The sequence below is a fragment of the Rana temporaria genome, chromosome 6 (assembly GCF_905171775.1).
Source record: "Rana temporaria chromosome 6, aRanTem1.1, whole genome shotgun sequence".
Lineage (NCBI taxonomy): Eukaryota > Metazoa > Chordata > Amphibia > Anura > Ranidae > Rana > Rana temporaria.
The window spans coordinates 54,963,108-54,985,814 of record NC_053494.1 but is presented as its reverse complement, the minus strand read 5'-3'; the positions used below and the strand labels follow the sequence as shown (position 1 = coordinate 54,985,814).

The 22,707-nt window shown below is 42.5% G+C and overlaps 1 protein-coding gene across 1 annotated transcript in view; it reads left to right on the top strand.

Moving 5' to 3' along the window:
* The window catches only part of OTOA (otoancorin), a 159,808-nt gene that overhangs the window by 104,832 nt on the left and 32,269 nt on the right, over window positions 1-22,707 (top strand). The window contains exons 17-22 of the mRNA XM_040356824.1: window positions 810-883; window positions 10,409-10,541; window positions 10,810-10,997; window positions 11,083-11,176; window positions 16,176-16,286; window positions 17,672-17,687. Of these exons, the coding sequence (XP_040212758.1) occupies window positions 810-883; window positions 10,409-10,541; window positions 10,810-10,997; window positions 11,083-11,176; window positions 16,176-16,286; window positions 17,672-17,687 (616 nt within the window). The remainder of the gene's footprint in view (window positions 1-809; window positions 884-10,408; window positions 10,542-10,809; window positions 10,998-11,082; window positions 11,177-16,175; window positions 16,287-17,671; window positions 17,688-22,707) is intronic.

Below are 22,707 nucleotides of genomic sequence, written 5' to 3'. Positions count from 1 at the left end.
ATATGGACTGGACCTCTCCTTTTGAGAACATTTGTTCCCTGGCTGTCAGGTAGATTCTTTGACTTCAATACTGATTGACTGAGTGACATTGGAAAACGTATAGAAAATTTGGACTCTTTTCTAGCACTTGTTTATATCATGCTTGTTTCTGGTGGGACTCAAAGGTATTGAAGTCAGGCATTTTAAGAAGGAGGCCAGCATTGGCAACGTTCATTCACTTTTCTCACGACAGGTATATTTTAATGCTGTATTTAGGGGGTTTAATTCCATTTATTCTCCAGTTCACACAGGCGCGACTCTTCAGGCGACTTAGCCGCCTGACAAGTCGCGCTCCGTTCTGTACAATAGAACCGTTCTAATAGGAGCGACTCAAGTCGCTCCGACTTAGAAAAGGGTTCTTGTACTACTTTGGGACGACTTCAGGGCGACTTGCATTGACTTTAATACAGAAGTCATTTTGCAAGTCGCCTCTGAAGTCGTGGGCAGATCGCCTTGCCGAGTCGCTCGGCAAGTCGTGCTTCCCCTGTGTGAACTGGCTTTTACTGTTCAGCAAAGAGATGCTTGATTATTATTGGTGTGCCCTCTAGTGGTAAAAGCTACATATGAAACATTATCTTGAAAATGTGACAAAGCCAAGATGAAAAAAGGGAGAAAATGAATGTAAAATATTAACGTTGTTTAAATGTTAAATTGGCAGCACAAAGTGAATACAGGAATATTTGTCAGGGCTTTCTTTAAAAAGCTTGTATACCAGTATGTTAATTTCATGCATATGTTTTTTACAGCTTACATTTTGTCTGACTTTTCAGATTCATTGTCTGGCCTGGAAATACTGGAGGGTTTCCAAAGCAGACATTCCCCCGTTCCTGCTAGCTGTACTTCCGTGAGTTTTCAACTTCAAAGAGTTTCAAAAATGTTATTTTGTTACGGCACATTGCAGCTTATGCAAATGAAGAGACAGGAAGCATCACTTTGTTCATCCCTAGGCAAAAACCATTCCGTTTCTTTGATCATCATTGCAATGAGGAGAAACGAATCACGTTGCCATCACCTGGGTCATGCAGTATGCTGCAGTGTTCCCCCGAAGAGCTGAACTGAGTAATAAGGCTGGTTATCGAAAAGTATATATGAGATGAGGCTGTACAGTACTATGATTGTAGGCTATGCCATCTATTATGGCTTGCCTAATAAGGCCCATAATGGCCAGGTGTCTTTCATCATTAAACTGATTACACATCCCTTTCTATGCTGTTAAAGATAGAATCATCTTGTTCAATTAGTCATTAGCATCAGTATAATTTACCATTATTAAATGACTGACAGCCAAGAGGGATGAGAAGCAAAGGAAAAAAAAATCGCACTTGAACACAGAAATTTACAATTTCCATAAAAATTAACAATCTGTTTTTATTTTAGACCCCGCTGTGTGGGTAAAGTAGTAATAAACCCAAAAGCAAAAAAAAAAAAATCTATATTTCAGCTTTTAATTCTTTGATGTGGTGACTGCATTTCTTTTTTTTTTTTGACTTTTGTTTCCATTATTTTTACCAACCAGTAAGTCTGTTATTTTTTCATCTTCTTGTAACTAAGTTGTCTATCAAAAGTAGCAGTTACAAGGTTGGGACAAACCATGTAACACTGACAGGGGTGATTACGATGGTCAGATTTTATTAATTCATGTTAAACCTTTATCAAAAAATGAAAAAACTGTTGCAGTGAATCTTAGCTGGAGTTCACCTTTAATTTGTTTGTCAACGCCATCTAAATCTTCTAGTCCATCCAACGCTACCATCTCCCATAGATTGATAATGCTGCTGTCCAAAGGTGTCTCCAGTCCTCCTCCGACTAGAGTTGATACACCCTAAGGAAGTTCGTTACTGGCAGGAACAAAAAAACCGAATGCACCACATTTAAGAATTGGTAATCTGCAATATATTTCATTTTTGTATTTGAGTTTACAGGGAGTGCAGAATTATTAGGCAAGTTGTATTTTTGAGGATTAATTTTATTATTGAACAACAACCATGTTCTCAATGAACCCAAAAAACTCATTAATATCAAAGCTGAATATTTTTGGAAGTAGTTTTTAGTTTGTTTTTAGTTTTAGCTATTTTAGGGGGATATCTGTGTGCGCAGGTGACTATTACTGTGCATAATTATTAGGCAACTTAACAAAAAAAATATATATACCCATTTCAATTATTTATTTTTACCAGTGAAACCAATATAACATCTCAACATTCACAAATATACATTTCTGACATTCAAAAACAAAACAAAAACAAATCAGTGACCAATATAGCCACCTTTCTTTGCAAGGACACTCAAAAGCCTGCCATCCATGGATTCTGTCAGTGTTTTGATCTGTTCACCATCAACATTGCGTGCAGCAGCAACCGCAGCCTCCCAGACACTGTTCAGAGAGGTGTACTGTTTTCCCTCCTTGTAAATCTCACATTTGATGATGGACCACAGGTTCTCAATGGGGTTCAGATCAGGTGAACAAGGAGGCCATGTCATTAGTTTTTCTTCTTTTATACCCTTTCTTGCCAGCCACGCTGTGGAGTACTTGGACGCGTGTGATGGAGCATTGTCCTGCATGAAAATCATGTTTTTCTTGAAGGATGCAGACTTCTTCCTGTACCACTGCTTGAAGAAGGTGTCTTCCAGAAACTGGCAGTAGGACTGGGAGTTGAGCTTGACTCCATCCTCAACCCGAAAAGGCCCAACAAGCTCATCTTTGATGATACCAGCCCAAACCAGTACTCCACCTCCACCTTGCTGGCGTCTGAGTCGGACTGGAGCTCTCTGCCCTTTACCAATCCAGCCACGGGCCCATCCATCTGGCCCATCAAGACTCACTCTCATTTCATCAGTCCATAAAACCTTAGAAAAATCAGTCTTGAGATATTTCTTGGCCCAGTCTTGACGTTTCAGCTTGTGTGTCTTGTTCAGTGGTGGTCGTCTTTCAGCCTTTCTTACCTTGGCCATGTCTCTGAGTATTGCACACCTTGTGCTTTTGGGCACTCCAGTGATGTTGCAGCTCTGAAATATGGCCAAACTGGTGGCAAGTGGCATCTTGGCAGCTGCACGCTTGACTTTTCTCAGTTCATGGGCAGTTATTTTGCGCCTTGGTTTTTCCACACGCTTCTTGCCACCCTGTTGACTATTTTGAATGAAACGCTTGATTGTTCGATGATCACGCTTCAGAAGCTTTGCAATTTTAAGAGTGCTGCATCCCTCTGCAAGATATCTCACTATTTGTGACTTTTCTGAGCCTGTCAAGTCCTTTTTTTGACCCATTTTGCCAAAGGAAAGGAAGTTGACTAATAATTATGCACACCTGATATAGGGTGTTGATGTCATTAGACCACACACCTTCTCATTACAGAGATGCACATATCCTAATATGCTTAATTGGTAGTAGGCTTTCGAGCCTATACAGCTTGGAGTAAGACAACATGCATAAAGAGGATGATGTGGTCAAAATACTCATTTGCCTAATAATTCTGCACTCCCTGTAATTTAAAGGCCCCTTTTTTTTACATCTGCAAGAAAAGGAAACCCGTGATCAGAGAATTATGGAAGTGAACTTTCCCGACCAGCTTCTGGAAATGCTAGTTACCTGATTTTCCTGCTGTTGGCTTCAATCATTTCCACATTCCTGATCCAGAAAAAATATGCAGCCAGTCAGATTGATGGCAGCATACCTAATTTCCCTGATGGCTCCATTTAAGCACAGACCTGGTAGGCTCCACCCATCCATCTGGACTAATAAGATCATAGCTCATAAATTTTAGACCCACCTCCAACCTGGGATTTTGTTATTTTCCTTCTGCAGGTTCTCCTACCTGGTTGTATTAAATATCTAGCAGTCCGACCATATTATTAGACTCACTGGGCAGGGTCCCTATTTCTTGTGCTAAAAAAAAAATGCTAATGCCAACCCCTTCTAAAGACCAGCATCTACAAAGGAGATAGAAAACTGCATTCATTATTTGCTTATGCTTTTAACATCCTTCTGGTTTGACCTCATGGTCTTTTCTTATTCCACAGCTCATTGGGCTCAAGGCATCACTCTCCCCGTCTATCAGAGAAGGGAGATTATGCAAGAACTAGTCATCGGTCTCTCTCCCAGGAACAGCCACCATTACCATAGGCAGGCACAGATGTTCTAGGTCCATTTCCAGATACTGGCATTCTCCACCAAGATACCTTGATGCTTTTCAGCATTAACAGCGCAGACCAGGGTGATGCTGGTCTTGCCTCAATACAGCGATTCTGGGTAAAATGGCCCGTGAGTCCTGTTTCCGGGAAGCAACAAGGAACAAAGAAGCAGATAGTAAGGATATGGTGTCAAGGATGAAGCAAGCCTTTCATTCTAAAAACCTTTGTCGCTCACATCAAGCCTCTGCCTCAGCAGGTGGCATCCACCTCTCAATCAGTAGCTCTTCAGTTAAACATCTCTGCTTGAGAGGCTCAGGTCATCGGCATTGGAGGATGCATCCTCGGAGGAAGAAAACCGGTTTTGATTTTTGCATTGGTTCAGCCCTGCTGTGGGAAGAACCTGGGGGAGAACTACAGAAAAAGGAATGAGAATTTTTTTAAACCATATCAGGAAAGAAGGGTTGAATTTTCCCTTTATAGAGGAAATTAAGGATGTTTTGCCAGACAAATGGAAGCAAGCACATAGGAGGTTTTCAGACCAAAACCATTTTGCCAAACTTTAAAATGTTAAAGACCTTGAGTGGTTGATGCAGCTCTAATAAAGCTGGCTATACATGTGAAGCTGTCTCTGGATGATACCATAACCTTTAAGACTGTGCTTGATAGAAGGGTGGATTTGGATCTTAAAAAGATCTATCTAATGGTGGGTAGAACTTGTAAGCCCCCAGTGGCTTTGGCATCCATTTACAATGTGTTGGAAGTCTGGATTGAGAGGTTGGAGTCTTGGTAAATCTTGGTAAAGCTGACATCTAGCTTTATGGCTGAAGTAACATTATTGAGTCCCTCTCCAGGGTAATGCTAAAGACAGTAATGGGAGAAGGGCCATTTGACTTAGGCCATGGGTGGCAGAGCCCTCCTCCAAGCAGGGGAGCTGCAAGATAGACATGTGCAATTTGTTTATTTTGAATTTGTTTTTTAACAAATTTAAAAAAATTGTTAATTCGAAAAAAAATTCAAATAACGAAACGTTAACAAATTTTTCTGAATATTCATAAATTCAAAAATTAGTAAATTCTAAAATTTGTAAATTCTAAAATTTGGAAATCTGACATAATAACTAACTAATAATAACTTAACTATTACTAAGTATTAAATTATAGGTATTGGAATTTCCTTTCAAATTTGACTGTTAGTTTACGTAAGGAATATACATTTTTACAAAGTTACAAATTATCAGGAAAAAAATGCCATATGTAAACCAATGGAACGTAAAAAAGTAATAATAATAATAAAAAATAATAATAAAAATGTTTTATTATTATTTATTATTAATTCGTTCCGTTCCATTTGTTTTTATGCGGCATTCGTTATTTCGGATAATTCTTAACTTCAAATAAATTCATATTCGTTATGTTCACGAATGTCTCTGCCTCCTGGTTGTTGCGAACTCCTGCCCATCTGACTATGTATCTTAGATCCTGCATCTGCTAGCTACCAGTCTGCTTGCTGCATAGTCTTCAGTTCCGCAACCATTTCAAGATCTCCTGATCTCCTACAGGCACCGTTGCCACTCTATGCCCTGTTATATCCTGTCATCAAAGGCAAGAGGTTTAAGGAAGCCCTCTTGTCAACTTGGCCTCGACCAGGTATGTGACGCCATTTGAAAATGGAGTCTTGCAAACAATCCTGAAAGTGGTACAGTCGAGGTATTGGCTTTTGTCAATCGACCTGAAGGATGCATATTTTTATGTTCCTATTGCTCCATATTTCCAGAATTGTTTTTGTTTCACACTCAACCAGCTCCACTACCAGTTAATTTACCTACCACAGGAGAGGAGCTCCACTCTGCTGAGGATTGTTAATATGACAGCAGTGTTGTACATCAGAAAGCAAGGGGGCACTCGCAGCCACTCTCTACTAAAGGAGGTGACTCCAATAATGGAATGGGCCCATATCAATTCCCTCCATTTGCCAGCAGTTTATATACCCGGTGGGAACAATCTTCAGGCTGACTATCTGTCTAGAACAAATCTCGACAATAAGTGGTCCCTGCCACTGCAAGTGTGTAGGGATTTATTGGCTTGGGCTTTACTTTTGGAGGTGGACCTTTTTACTTCTCCAACCAACACTAAGCTTCTGTGGTTCTACTCCAGAGTCTGCAAGCAATTCAGATGGATGAACAATATAAAAAGCCGCGCCAAATAACAAAAAATGAATATAATAGTTCAACAGTCCACAGGTAGTGTAAGTAATAGTGGATATTGGATTGATTCTCCAGCAGAAACAAAAACACTGTATTGATCAGAGGCTGATTTGCATGTAAAGATGTTGATTTTTCAATGCACCAGGTGACATGCATACACTGTGTGAGATCCCACCACCAGAATTATGTATCAGCTTACCAGATAGCAAGCCTTTGGTGCAGTTGGCTATAACCCAGCCACGGCCTTTAAATCCCCCGGGCTCAGATTTCCAATCAAAAAGACAGCTGAGGTTTGGAGTTGGTGTGTAATTCCGATTTAGGACACTCCACAATTCATCAGCAACCACAGTATACCGATAAGCGTAACCCAATCCGGTTCACATGTAGACAGGAGAATAGAAAGGGACGCAATAGCGTGATATCGTAGGTATACAAATTTATTTAAGAAAGTAATGTACTTACACTTAGGCAGTATAAACACAGCATTAAACAGATAAAACAAGCCGGCCGGCTTACGGAGCCCTCCTCCTAGGCGTGGTGACGTCACTGACGCTGCCTCCAGACGCGTTTCGTCCTATTGGACATTCCCCCATTGAGAATGTCCAATAGGACGAAACGCGTCTGGAGGCAGCGTCAGTGACGTCACCACGCCTAGGAGGAGGGCTCCGTAAGCCGGCCGGCTTGTTTTATCTGTTTAATGCTGTGTTTATACTGCCTAAGTGTAAGTACATTACTTTCTTAAATAAATTTGTATACCTACGATATCACGCTATTGCGTCCCTTTCTATTCTCCTGTCTACATGTGAACCGGATTGGGTTACGCTTATCGGTATACTGTGGTTGCTGATGAATTGTGGAGTGTCCTAAATCGGAATTACACACCAACTCCAAACCTCAGCTGTCTTTTTGATTGGAAATCTGAGCCCGGGGGATTTAAAGGCCGTGGCTGGGTTATAGCCAACTGCACCAAAGGCTTGCTATCTGGTAAGCTGATACATAATTCTGGTGGTGGGATCTCACACAGTGTATGCATGTCACCTGGTGCATTGAAAAATCAACATCTTTACATGCAAATCAGCCTCTGATCAATACAGTGTTTTTGTTTCTGCTGGAGAATCAATCCAATATCCACTATTACTTACACTACCTGTGGACTGTTGAACTATTATATTCATTTTTTGTTATTTGGCGCGGCTTTTTATATTGTTTATTTTTCTTGTCATCACACGCTAGCCGCTGCCTATATTTGTAGTGTTGTGTTAGCGCGGTTTTTTAGTGTATATTAATTCAGATGGATGTGCTGAGTTTATAGACTGGGCTCTTTCGAACAGCATATGCTGGGATAAACATAGATCTAAAGTCAGACAACAAGGGTAATAAAATTAAATAAAAACAACCCAAAAAAAAACTTTTCCAAATACCTTTGGTTATGAAGCTTACCTTTGGCACCTTACTCTGTAGACTGTCTTCTTGGTTGCAGACACAGAAGTGTTTCTGAACTGGTGGAACTAGGTTTTAAAAAAGGCTTCATGACTTTGTTCGTGCCCAGGGTAGTTCTCACTCCAATGTTGGAACTCGTACCGAAAGTGGCCTCCAAGTTCCATATAGCTCAGGAGATAGATCTGAAATCTTACATAAAGGTGACAACTGATAACAGGAAGTCAGATCATCTGTTTGTTAGCCCAGCTGGAGCAAATAGAAGCATGGGTCATAGCCTCCAGGATGATGAAGGCTTACAAATTGCAGGAGACGGCAGTTCTGGAAAGGGTGACAGAGCACTCTACAAGGGGTGTCTCAGCTTCATGGACAGCAGCTTGCCAAGTCTCCCCAGAAACTATATGCAAGGTGGCAATGTGGTCTTCTATTCATACATTTGTATCTCACTACTGTGTGGAACTGGGAGTATTGACTACTGTCGAGTTCACTAGAAGGGTTATTGCTTCAGCATCTAGCTAGTACTAATTCCAGGCTGGGGGTGGGTCTCAAATTTATGAGTTTATGATCCTTTTTTTATTTTCACTATGTTACCCTGCCAGTAACACTTCTGTCCTACAGTAACAACACCCACTTGTATTTATGGAGGATCAGAGTTGTTACCCTAGGACAGGTGGTATGTTAGGACTATAAAATATCTCCATCTCTCCTTATCCTCATTACACAGAGGGGATATGTTCATTAGTCCACAAGGAGAAAACTAGGCTGGGTTAAAAGTACTGCCACTACTGGGATCCTTTAAGAAGGTCAGGAACTTGAGTTGAAGTGTCTTTTTTATCTTTTGTGTAAATGTTTTTTTACATATGCTTTTGCTAATTCAATTAATGCATTCTTTTCCTACTGGTTTTATTAAGTGGACGTTTTGTAGTATCTACATTGATGCTTTTAAAGTGTGTGTAAACCTTACATTTATTTTCTGTTTATTTGGCATGCCTTGCCGTATACAATTATTTTTTAGGAAAAACAATATTTTGAATCTGTTGAAAAGTTTCTTATCAAAGAAACAGCACTTCCTGTTGTAGACTAACAATGCTAAGTTGAATAAAGTCAGCCTTCAAGCTTCTACAGTTGGCCATTACGTTACTTATTTAAATGATCTGATAAGCATTCTAAGTAGAAATGCATGATCCAGGTCTTCTGTCTGGATCATGCGCCTGGAAACCTGTGTGAGTGAGTGAGTGAGAAACTTATATAGCGCAGCACATGCGAACTAAATCGCCTCTGGGCGCTTGCTGTTCCTTTCTCTTTTAAGATCAAAAGAGATGAGTTGTGATCTTTCTTCTGAAGGCCAAGTGGTTCTCCTCTAACCTAATGCTGGTCGGTAAAGCGTTCCATAGCCTAGGGCCTTGGAACGCAAATCTTCTTTCCCCTTTGGATTTGTATCTGGCTTTGGGCATCTGGAGCAGATTTTGGTCGGTGGATCGCAGAATGCGTTTGGGATTGTAAGTTTTTATTTTTTCGCATAGGTATTGTGGGGCCTTCCCATGGATGCACTTATGCGTCAGACAGAGTGCTTTAAAATCAATTCTGTCTTTCACTGGCAACCAATGGAGGGTTCTTAACGAAGCTGAGATTGATTCCCAGGTTTTTTTCCCGGTCACCAGTCTGGCGGCCGTATTTTGTGTCTGTGGTGTATTTAGGCCAGGTGGAACCACAGGAACAGGGCTCCTACAAGTTAGATCTGACGTAAAGCGTTAGCCACTTGACAAAGGCCTAGTAGCAGTTAAAAGAGAAGTATGGGGATTGATCCTATGCTGCATCTGTCCCCCGCCACCTCTAAGACTGAGAACCGAGCCATCTAACACCACAGACCGCTCGGTTCTCAGGGCTCCTCAAGCAGAGAGCTTCTTACTGGACCACCGTACTGTGGAGGGGGCAGCTCGCTAAGAGGCTCAGCTGGGTGCCGATCCAGGCAGGTGGGCAGATCCTGACTCCATTGTCGTTATCTTGTCCGAGCCTGGACCAGCTCTGTGACTTTAGCAGACTTCAGCCGACTTCAGACGAACTGCACATCTGTGATCCATGAAGTACAGCCAAACAAGCTTTGACTGTACTTTAATTCACGTAGGCCCTAATGTGGTAACTGGCTTATCATTCACATGGACATAGGGACTTTGGTCCAAATCAGGGGCAGTCCCTCAAAATCAGAGACAGTTGGGAGCTATGAGTTCTTAGATGTGGTAGCTGCATTCGATTTATTTTTTAAGCTTTATTTCCTCTATTTTAATCTGGTGATCCTGCCAGTAAGTCTGTTGTCCTGCAGATGTAGCAGTTTCAGGGTTGAGACAAACCATTTAACACTGACAGGGGTGATTATAGTGATCAGCTTTTATTTATTTATGCAAATGGGGGGGGGCTAAAATAAAACAAATGCAGCCATCACATCTAATGATTGCTAAGCTGCAATTTATTACATTTTTGGGTTTAATACCGCTTTAACAAATGACACACACACACACACACTGCCGAAATACATTAGGGCATATTTTAAGTGAAAATGTATTACCTACCGACAATTTCCAAAAAATTTTCATTTTCTTTTAGGACTAGCTACTTTGCCTCTTACCCTCTTGTCTGCAAAAAGTTGTTAATTGGCCTCAGGAAGGGGGACCTTAACTATTTGCTGTTAAATGAAAACAAGAAGCAGTTCGTAATTAACAAGGTGAATCAATGCCTGGTAAGAAATGTTTACATAAATCCTTGGGGAGCCTAGACAACCCATGCATGCGTAATTAAAGATAGTTTTGATAGATGTATGACTGTAACATTCTTGTTGGTTTTATTTTATGAAATCCATATGTTTCATATGCAATTGTCCACCCACATACAGTATATGAGCCACAAGCACTATGCTGGATAAATTACTGAGTCCAATCTTGTCCTTAATAACGTCAGGAAGTTAGCAGTGCAGAGTGGCATAAATTATGCATCCTTCTGTCTTTCAGAACGGTTCTATAGCGGATGTGTATCAGCTAGATATGCTTGGTAGCCTCATCTGTCACTTGTCCCCGAATATCATACGGAATAGCATCCACAATGTAATTACATCAGCAATAAATCTGTTTAAGACCTGTTCTAACCTTAGCCATGAGCAAAACCAAGAAATTAAATACAAAATCCTGCAGCATTATGGGTACGTGAGCTTCTTTTTTGCTTGTTAGATAATTTCAGCAAATACTGAAATGTCTTTCTCACCTGTCTGCTGGTGTTCCCTGCAGAAACCCATTAAACTGGACATTCGAAATAGCACAAGATATGGTACCATTCTGGAATCTTCTGTCAAAAGAGGAGATCATGACTGTATTGCTGAAGGTAAGGTGGTCATGCAGAATGATGATTTATTTTACAGCACGGACACTGTTTTCGTGAACATTGAACTATTTACATCAGGCCTTGTCTTCAATCAGATTTCACAGTATAAATTACTTTAAATCTCCCAACAACTATGTACAGTCATAATGTAATGTGTATGGTGAGCTAATGTCATTAGACTCTGTACCACACACGGACCACACTCATACTACACTCAGACCACACTTATACCACACTCATACTACACTCGGACCACACTTTTACTACACTCGGACCACACTTTTTGTTTTGTCCGCACGCATTTGCAAACGCATGCGTGAGCCACAGAGCCGCGCCAAGGCACCCTGTAATCTGTGGTCCTAAGGCCCCGTACACACGACCAAACATGTATGCTGAAACTGGTCCGCGGGCCAGTTTCAGCATACATGTTTGGTCGTGTGTAGGCGCGAGCGGGCCGAATTCCAGCAAACATTTGCCCGCCGGGCCTTTTCCCAGCGGGCAAATATTCCTGGACGTGTTTTAAAACCGTCCGCTGGAATCCTGCCCGCTCGGACATGTACGGTCGTCAGTACAGACCTACCGTACATGTCCAGGCGCCCGCCGTCCCTCGCATGCGTCGAATGACTTCGACGCATGCGTGGAAGCCTTTAAATGGCAGGCCCGCCCACGTCTCCGCGTCATCGTCGCGGCGACGACGCGAACACGCCCCGCGTAATGTTTACGCGCGGACTTCTGTACGATGGTGTGTACAACCATCGTACAGAAGCCCTTTGGCAGACATGTATGGTGAAAACGGTCCGACGGACCGCTTTCACCGTACATGTTTGTTCGTGAGTACCCGGCCTTACACTAAACAATGAGCGTCCCCAGAGTGGAGGCACATGCATTTTAATGGATAGATAGGGGCAGGTGGACTGAAGGGGAGCCACCCCTCCTTAAAGGTACAAGAGCACACCAAACACCCAGCATATAGCACAATGGCTGCAAAGGTGTTGGTGCACTGATGGACCAATACAAGCACCACAGGTGAAACACAAACATGTCCACCGCACCCATCTATAGCTGGCAATCATACTAGACTCAGACCACACTCGTACCACACTGGTACCACACTCGTACCACACTCGTACATGTACAAACATGCCTGGTAAAGCCAGTTTGTGTAGAAGCAAATTCGCCTACTAATATGTAGGGCTGACGAAAAACTGGAGCTTCTGTAGAAAGTCCATATAAACAGTTCTCCAATAAAGAGTGATTTAAGGGTGATCTCTACCCAGGACATGTATTTAAGTATTAGATAGAGTTAGAAAGGTTTTAAACACCGGGACAAATCGTTTCTGCTGTCCTCCATCCCGGTGGTAAGACTACCCTACACAAGCAGTGCTTTGTGTCAGCTGAACTTTCTTCCTAGTTCTTCTTTAGGAGTATTCTTAAAACCTAAGCTCCCCTTTTGCATAAAAGTGACTAAGCAGATCAGGGGCCCCAATAGATTACAAATATTAGCATCTTTAAAAAATATTGAATAATGTTAGTGATATATACCTGTAGACCATTTGTGGCACCTTAGGAAGCTGGCCAAATAGCTGGTGAAACAGGTCGTGAGAGTAAGCACACTGTGCATGTTTGGGTTTAGAAACACTTTAATATTATTTCTATATTACTTTTTTAGAACTTTTAAAGTAGGGAGGGTATTGGGTAAACAAATTCACATGGAAGGGTTGGTCTACCCTAAAAAATGAATATTTATTAACAGATGGCAAGGCTGAGCAGGGTTAATCCCCCAGGTCCTAATTGATGTTCTTGACCTCAGGCGGAGTAACTATGGGCCAGATTCACAGAGCAAGTACGCCGGTGTATCTACTGATACGCCGGCGTACTTTCAAATTTCCCGCATCGTATCTTTAGTTTGAATCCTCAAACCAAGATACGACGGCTTCTGGGTTCGATCCAACAGGCGTACGGCTTCGTACGCCTTCGGATCGTAGGTGCAATACTTTGGCGCCCGCTGGGTGGAGTTTGCGTCGTTTTCCACGTTGGGTATGCAAATTAGGGATTTACGACGATCCACGAACGTACGCGCGGCCGTCGCATTTTCTAACGTCGTCTGTAGTCGGCTTTTTCCGGCGTATAGTTAAAGCTGCTATTTTGTGGCGTATAGATAGACTTGCCATGTTAAAGTATTTTTTTTTGCGTAAGTCGTCCGTGAATAGGGATGGACGTAACTCACGTCTAAGTTCAAAAAATGACATTGTTGCGACGTCATTTCGCACAAAGCACGGCGGGAAATTTCTGTACGACGCATGCGCAGTTCATTCGGCGCGGGGACGCGCTTCATTAAAATGAAACCCGCCCCCTACCTGCCGATTTGAATTCCGCTGCCAGAAATACACTACGCTGCTGTAACTTACGGCACAAAATCTTTGTGGATTTGAAAGTACGCCAGGTAAGGTATGGCGGCGTAGCGTATCTCTAATACGCGCCGCAAGTGTAATTGTATGTGATTCTGGCCCTATGCTCCCAGTGGATGTTCTATAGATATATATCAAAGGCTAACTTCACCTTTTGTATAGAAGTGACTGTGCATCTTTGATAAATATTGATTAATGTAAGTGCCATACCTTTGGACCATTTGTGGCACCCTGGGAAGCTTGGCCGAAAAGCGGGTGCAATAGGAGGAGAGAGAGCGCATTGTGCTTGTGTAGCAATTGAGCCAGGGAGAACACTAACTCCTGTGATGCTGGGAGCTAGTGCCAAGCTAATCAGGATTAGGGAAATTATAAATATATATAGGAGTTTTTAAACCAGACTTCTCTGGGTGCCACAATTGGCCTACAGGTATGGCACTTTCATTAATCAATATTTTTCAAAGATGCTTAGGTTTTGCTTAACCTACTGGAGCCCCCTGTCTTTTTTGTCATGTTTCATACAAAAGGTGAACTTAGCCTTTAATATATGTAGCGGCCTGCTCCTGTTGGGCTGGCGCTGCTTCAAATTTAGGGGAAAGTCTGAGAGTTAATTGACTCAGACATGTATGATTTTGAGCAAATTTGACTTCTGTTTCAGCCATGGCTGTGCTGTGAGTGACCACTATTCTTCGCCTGGGGTGTCTTTCATACTCCAGTCCAAGGGTGGCAGCAGCTAGGTCAAGGTGATTTGAGTATTTTCCCTAGGCAGCCAATCAGTGGGGGTTGATCATCTCGCTGTGCATGCTGGGGAGGGGTACTTAAGGGACAGACGTCATTGGACCTGGGTCTTCGCTGATCCTGGGTCTGTCGTCCCACCACCCCGTGTGTGGCCCTCCTGGCCGGGGGTGCGTGTTCCTGTAATCCTGACTCTGGATCATGTTGGTCCAGGGTTGTGATCTTCTAAGTAGGCCCAGTAAGCAGATTGGGTCTGCGTTTTTAAGGGTGATCCTGTGCTGTCCGTCCTGAGGGAGGAAGCCGCTTGATGAACGACCTATCTTAGAGAGGACCGAGCACGAGGCTGGTGTCTCAAGAGAGGCCTTGAACTTCATCGAAGGATGCACCGTTTACTGAAAGGCTTGATGGTGATCGCCTGTCAGTTCCTTCACTCTGAAAGAAGTTAGTCTGGAGAGATCCGGGTGCTGAATCCTGTGCTACAAGGATTTTGGACTGAAAGTGTCCATTTGTGGGAAGGTCTGTGGCAGAGACTGTACCCTATTCTGTGCGCCATTCCGGTTGCTAGGCTAGTGAGAGAAACCTATCCGGGTGTGCAATACCCACTCTGGCTAGAGTGGCGACGAAAGCTGTGTCGCAGGAAACAGGAGTGTTTCAGAATTGAAATACTGCACCTGAACCTATTTACCTACTACCCTTCCACCCCTTCAACCACTTATTTTATTCCTTTACCAAGTTCAGCAAATAAGTCTTTAAAAAGAAAGTGTAAAGTGTGGACATTGAACTTTCTCTACTCTCATCCATCACCCTGGACAACGAGGCAATAGAGGTAACATGCCGCCCGAAAATATCCAGCAGCTCCTTGGGGGATAGTGCTACATATATACCTACAGAAAATCCACTGGGAGCATAGCCACTCCTCCTGGGATCATGAGTTAAGACCTGGGTGATTAACCCTGCTCAGCCTTGCTGACTCAGCCTATTAGGCTCAATCTATTCATAAATATTTTTAGGGGTAGACTCAAGCTGGCCATAGACAGATCGAAATTTGTCCGGTTCAAGCAGGAACTGGCTGAATTTTGATACATCTATGGGCAGGACGGTATTACTAAAGTCGATCTATTAATCAACTTCAGTACAATCACTCTGTCTGGTTTTTTTTTCGTTTGATCACTGCCGGCGGCTATAGCTGCCAGTAGTGATCATTGTACTCTGAAGGCTGGGAAACCTTGCTGCTTGCTAGTAGTCCATTGGATCTGGTAAGAGTACCCGTTCATTGTGTTTGGTGATGGCTGCACATTTGATGTCAAATTCCACTCTCGGTGGTCCTCTTCACGAGCACATCGAACTTCTCTCCAGAAGTAGCAGTTTGAATTCATATTGGACTTTTTCACTTATTTCCTTTCTTGGAATTTTTTCATAATTTTTTTCATGTATTTCTATATGAACATTGTGATTTATTGATGTTCACGGTTTTACAGTATTAGGTTTGTATGATTCACACTCATTGTTGTCAGTTATTTTCATATTTTTTGTTTTTTCGCACTTTCATTTGTATATAAATCTCAGCGCTGCACTTTATATCACATTACTTATGCAATCAGTTCTATTGCAGTGTCAGCAGCTTAATATTATTTCTTAGTGCTGGCGCAGTATAATTTAAAAATGTTATTAACTTTTACAAAGCTATGGCATTTTGAGACTTGAAATGTACTTATTTTCAGGTGTGATTAAATGCACATGACTGGGCTGTGACTGTCATCAGTAGGTCACTGCAATGTATGCAATTTTCACTACTAACTGCTGCAAATTTGAGATTCTTGTACACATATAAGATCGCTGACTTGAGACCTTGTAAATAGTTTCAGAATTTAGCACCACGGATGGTATCAGAGGCTGCAAGAATTCCTCAGGGTGATGAGATGCTATCAGCCTTACACAATGCCATTTGGTTACATGGTACCAATGATTCAGTGCCCGCAGGTAAAAGATTTTATCTTGAAGAATATTCACATTCTGCAGATCTCATAATAGCATGGTTTATTCTATCCCCGGACAGCATTCAAAAGGCACTTTGTTTGTCTGTAATGAAACAATGTCTTTTCAGATATTGAATGGCATGAACTATTCAGACCTGAAGAAAGCTGTTGTACTGATGACCTATCCTGAGATTTGGCTGGCAGATCTAAGCTGACATTTTCCTTGAAATGAGAGAAGGGAAACTTGTAAATATGTATTTGCGCAGTAGTCCTGATGGTACCCATAGACATAAGCCAGTCTGGACAAGGATCTTATGTCTGTGGGAGACCCTGAAATTAGAATAAACAGTTTCCCAATCACTACTGTACCCCAACCAAAAAGCCAGTACTAACTCCTACTCCCATACCTTCACCTCTACATTAATATTACCCTCAAGCTAACGTGAGCTGCATTTAAAGTATTATTCCCTACTCTGGATGGCACAGTGGTGTAGTGGTTAGCACTTTCACCTAGCAGCAAAAGGGTCACTGGTTAAATTTCCAACCACAACACCACCTGCCTGGAGATTGCATGTTCTCCCTGTGCCTGTATGGGCTTCCTTCAGGTACTCTGGTTTCCTCCCACACTCCAAAGACATGTTGGTAGGTTAATTTGATTCTGTCTAAATTGGCCCTAGTATGAATGTGAGTTAGGGACCTTAGATTGTAAGCTCCTTGAGGGTAGGGACTGATGTGAATGTATATGTAAAGAACTGCATAAATTGACAGCGCTATATAAGTACCTGAAATAAAAATAAATAAATACTGTTTGAGGCTGGTAAGATTGATAATCTGTTTCCCACAGCAAGTAATTCATTATTGCCAGAAAATTTAAGATAAACCTAACTGGTGGCCATATCTCCCAACTTTCTGTAGTTGGAAAAGAGGGATGTGTTATAGCACAAAGTATGTAGTCAAAGGGCAGACCACCTTGTTAGGTGGACCATAAAGAACTAATATACAAAAGTGATTGGTTTTATCCAACTTCTTTTATTGCCACTCTTTACTTTTATAGAGTAAAACCTTGGTTTGAGAGTAACTTGGTTTGAGAGCGTTTTGCAAGACAAGCAAAATGTTTTAATAAATTTTGCCTTGATATACAAGCGATGTCTTGATATAAGAGTAGCGTCATGTCACAACTGAGTATAAAAAAGAATAGGGGAGCCTCTAGGTGTAGCAATAGGGTTACATTTAATGAATGTGCAACATTTAGCAACTTATTACTACACTTAGGCCGCGTACACACGGTCGGTCTATCCGATGAGACCGGTCCCAAGGACCGTTGTCATCGGTTAACCGATGAAGCTGACTGATGGTCTGATGTGCCTACACACCATCAGTTAAAAAACCGATCGAGTCCAACGCGGTGACATAAAACACAACGACGTGCAGAGAAAAATGAAGTTCAATGCTTCCAAGCGTGCGTCGACTTGATTCTGAGCATGTGAAGGTTTTTAACCGATGCTTTTGCATACTAACCATCGCTTTTGACCTATCGGTTAGGCGTCCATCGGTTCAATTTTAAAGCAAGTTCTAAAATTTTGGACCGAAGTATAACTGACCGATGGGGCCCACACACGATCGGTTTGGACCGATGAAAAGGTCCTTCAGTCCAGTTTGGTCCAATCGTGTGTACGCGGCCTTAGAGGTGCCTCTCTTCTCTTTTATACCCTGTAAAAAAAAATGCTTTGATATACAAGTGCTTTGGATTAAAAGCATGTTTCTGGAACGAATTACACTCGCAAACCAAGGTTTTACTGTACTAAGCTGTCAAAATAACGAATGCAATAATTTGGAAGTTGGATATAAGGTTAACAGCTTTAAAATAATTGATAGTTAAATATTACATTCGTTTTGAGGTGTATACTGTACATAAGTCCAAAAACAATGGAAATCTGAGGACAAAAGAAGAACATCGGGATTAGGTTCCAAAGGAGGGACAGTCCTTCTAAATCAGGGACAGTTGGGAGGTATGCTGGTGGCCCTGGGTGACCGTCTACTTTTATATGCTCTAACTTTTATAAATCACCCCCACTGTTTCCAAGCTTTCCATAATTGCCACTAGCAAGTCAGATAGGCGCATAAATACATCAATTGATAATATTTTAAAAGAAACCTACTAAACATTTTACCCAAGAGGCTGGAAAACATTCACTATTATCAGGATGTTCATGACACTTTTAGTACTTGAACTGATTGCACATAACAGAAGCTGTCATATTTGTTACAGTGTAGACTGCTGGAATTTTATCAGACGAGCATTCTGGTGAGCCAGACAACAAAAAATAATCTGCATGCCGCATTTCATGCTGATGAGAAACGATGTGCTCTGTATGTTAATCCTTTTAGCACTTGCAAACAGGCAAGAAAAGTATCCATTCATTTGTATGTGCCAGGACCTTGGAGCACATCATGCTCAGGGAAACCTATTGAAAAGTGCCAGACACAGCACTGATATTGCCCTTCAACACAGTGGCTAAACCTTAAACCTGTGGCTAACCCTGTGGCTTCAATACTTTGTCATTGTCACAGACGGAGTAACACATCAGAGTCACTGACGTTAAACAAATATGTGATTTTCACACGTTAGACCTCAACAGTTACTCAGATAGTACTGAATACGTCAGCATAACTGCCAGAAAAAGTGTATTTCCAGAGGTTAGCTATGCAAACCCCATAATTTCACTCACATATTTGATTTAAAGAAACATGGAAGCTGTTTCTCCGTCTATTCTCTTCTTCTGAAAATGTTGGTTGTCTGGCGGTCATGATGATCTTCTACCTTTAATACTTATGCCACGTACACACGGTCGGAATTTCCGATGAAAAAAGTCAGGCGGAAATTGAGAAGCGGGGGGGCCTTTACAAAAAAAAAAAGAAGAAATAAAGGAAAATATATATAAAAAAAGGGGGGTAGCCATTCAGGGCCTTGGGGACCTTCTGGGCCCTTTAATAAAAAATAAATAAAAACAAAAATAACTAAAAAAAAATTAACATTTATAAAATATATATATATATATATATACAGTCTAACCTCCTCTTTTGACCTGAAGCAATGGATACATGCTCCTACTCACTCTGAAGGCAATACCCTTGACCTTGTTTTTTCCCACCTATGCACTCCATGCAACCTCTCCATCGATCCTTACCCCCTCTCTGATCACCACCTTATTAATTTCACGCTCTCCCTCTCCTCCGTCTCCTCTTCCTCCAAATACCTAACAGTCACTCGTAGAAACCTTCAGCATATCAACCCTTCTCTTCTACACTCTGTGACTGACCACCTCTATGACAAAATTGCACCCCTGTCCTGCACCGACCTAGCCACTTCTGTCTACAACACTTCACTTCTAGCATCACTGGACAGACTGGCCCCCCTCACCACATGCAGAATAAGGCCCCGCCCCCTTCAACCCTGGCAAACTGATGATACTAGAAATCTGAAAAAACACAACCGTGCTCTCGAGCGCCAGTGGCGCAAGACTAAGTCCCAGGAAGACTTCGTCCAGTATAAATCTGCCCTCCAAAAATACAATTCCAGCCTCCTCGCTGCCAAGCAGACCTACTTCATCACCCTCATTAAAAACCTATCATCTCGTCCCCGTCAACTCTTCTCTACCTTCAACTCTCTCCTTCGTCCTCCACTGCCTCCACCCACTAACTCAATCAACGCCCAGGAGATTGCCAATCACTTCAAACAGAAGATTGATACAATTCGCAAGGAGATCTCTACTGTTCAGACATCCTCCACACCTCACACCTCATGCACACAGGTACAGTCACTACTTCCCTCGTTCAACCCCACCACCACAGAGGAGGTCGCTAAATTACTAACCAATGTCCATCTTACCACCTGCGCTCTGGATCCTGTTCCCTCACAAATGTTACGTTCACCCTCTTGCTCTATTCTACACTCTCTTACCCACATCTTCAATCTCTCCCTCTCTTCTGGCATCTTCCCTAACTCTTTGAAACATGCACTAGTCAGCCCCATACTTAAAAAGCCCTCACTGGACCCATCCAATCTTGACAACCTACGCCCCATCTCCTTGCTCCCCTTTTTATCCAAACTCCTTGAACGTCTAGTCTACAACCGACTGAGCGTCCACCTTGCTGACAATAACCTTCTTGATCCCCTTCAGTCTGGATTTCGTCCTCAACATTCCACTGAAACTGCTCTCCTAAAACTAACAAACGATATACTAACGGCCAAAACTAAAGGACACTATTCTGTGCTCCTACTCCTGGACCTCTCTGCCGCCTTCGATACAGTTGACCACCCACTCCTCCTCAAAAAACTCCACACCTTTGGTCTCTGTGACTTTACTCTTCGCTGGTTCTCTACCTACTTATCCAACCGCACCTTCAGCGTTACTTACAACTCTACTTCCTCCTCTCCTCTACCATTCTCTGTTGGGGTCCCCCAAGGTTCTGTTCTTGGACCCCTCCTATTTTCAATCTACACCTCCTCCCTGGGTCAGCTGATAGCCTCCCATGGCTTCCAATACCACCTCTACGCTGATGACACTCAAATCTATTTCTCTACCCCTCAACTCACTCCTTCATTTTCCTCACGCATCACCAATTTACTATCAGATATATCACTTTGGATGTCACGTCATTTCCTTAAACTCAACCTATCCAAAACGGAACTTATAATTTTTCCTCCCCCACGTGCCTCTTCCCCTGATCTCTCTGTCAAAATTGATGGCACAACTATCAGCCCATCCCCACATGCCAAGGTCCTAGGTGTAGTCCTGGACTCTGAACTCTCCTTTAAGCCTCACGTTCAATCACTGTCCAAATCTTGCCGCCTCAACCTCCGCAACATCTCCAAAATACGCCCCTTTCTAACCAATGACGCCACAAAGCTCTTAATTCACTCCCTGGTCATCTCTCGCCTTGATTACTGCAATTCCCTTCTCATTGGCTTACCGCTGCATACTCTAACCCCCCTTCAATCCATCATGAATGCTGCGGCCAGACTTATCCACCTTACCAACCGCTCTGTCTCTGCTACTCCTCTCTGTCAATCCCTCCACTGGCTTCCGCTCGCCCAACGAATTAAATTCAAAATACTAACTACAACCTACAAAGCCATCCACAATTCTGCCCCCTGCTACATCACTGACCTTGTCTCCAAATACCAACCTAATCGCTCTCTTCGTTCTTCTCAAGACCTCCTGCTCTCTAGCTCTCTCATCACCTCTTCCCATGCACGTCTACAGGACTTTTCCAGAGCCTCTCCAAGCCTATGGAACTCCTTACCCCAAACTATCCGTCTATCTCCTTCTCTTTCAGCTTTTCGAGGATCCCTGAAAACCCTCCTCTTCAGAGAAGCCTATCCTACCCACATCTAACAACTGTATTTTAACTTTGCCCACCTGATCACCCCCCACATCTACTACCCTCTGTTCCACTTCACCCTCCCTTCTAGATTGTAAGCTCTAACGAGCAGGGCCCTCTGATCATTCCTGTATTAAATTGTACTGTAACTATAATGTCTTCCCTGATGTTGTAAAGCGCTGCGTAAACTGTTGGCGCTATATAAATCCTGTATAATAATAATAATAATAATAATATATATATATATATATATATATATATATATATAAAAAATGTATAAAAAAAAAAAGGGGGGGGTTGCCACATAGGGCCCTGGGGACCTCTGAGAACTTTAATATATATATATATATATATATATATATATATATATATATATATATATATATATATAAATTATATATATAAATAAAAAGAAAAAAAATCTTATTTTTTTATAAAAAAAGTGGGTTGCCATCCGGGGCCCTGGGGATCTCCGTGCCCCTTACAGGTGTACTGCCCGTACCTCCCTGATGGCGGCCCTGCTTGCTTCAGGTCAGGGAAATGGAAGTAATTGAAACCTGTGGAGCAGCATAACATGAAGGGAACAAGGTCAACAAAGACGGCCTAGGTAAGGCCTCTTTCACACGGGACGGATCCGTGATGATCCGCTCCGCGAACCTCCGCTTACTCAGCGGGGATCGCTCCGTTGATCCCTGCTGAGCCGGTGGATGACAGGGCGGTCCCCGCACACTGTGCAGAGACCGCCCTGTCAGATCTCCGCTCTCCCCTATGGGGGGGGGATCGAATGAACACGGACCGTCTGTCCAGGTTCACCAGATCTGATCTGCAGACAGACAAAAAAACAGGGGTTATCTCCGTCTGCAGAATCGGAGGATTGCGGACCCAGATGAGATCGGGTGTCAGCGGATGTTCATCCGCTGGCACCCACAATCTCGTAGGGATCAATGTATGTCCCTTTTTCATCCGTACATGGATGGATGAAAAAGCGGACATACGGTCCGCCCGTGTGAAAGAGCCCTAATTCCTTACA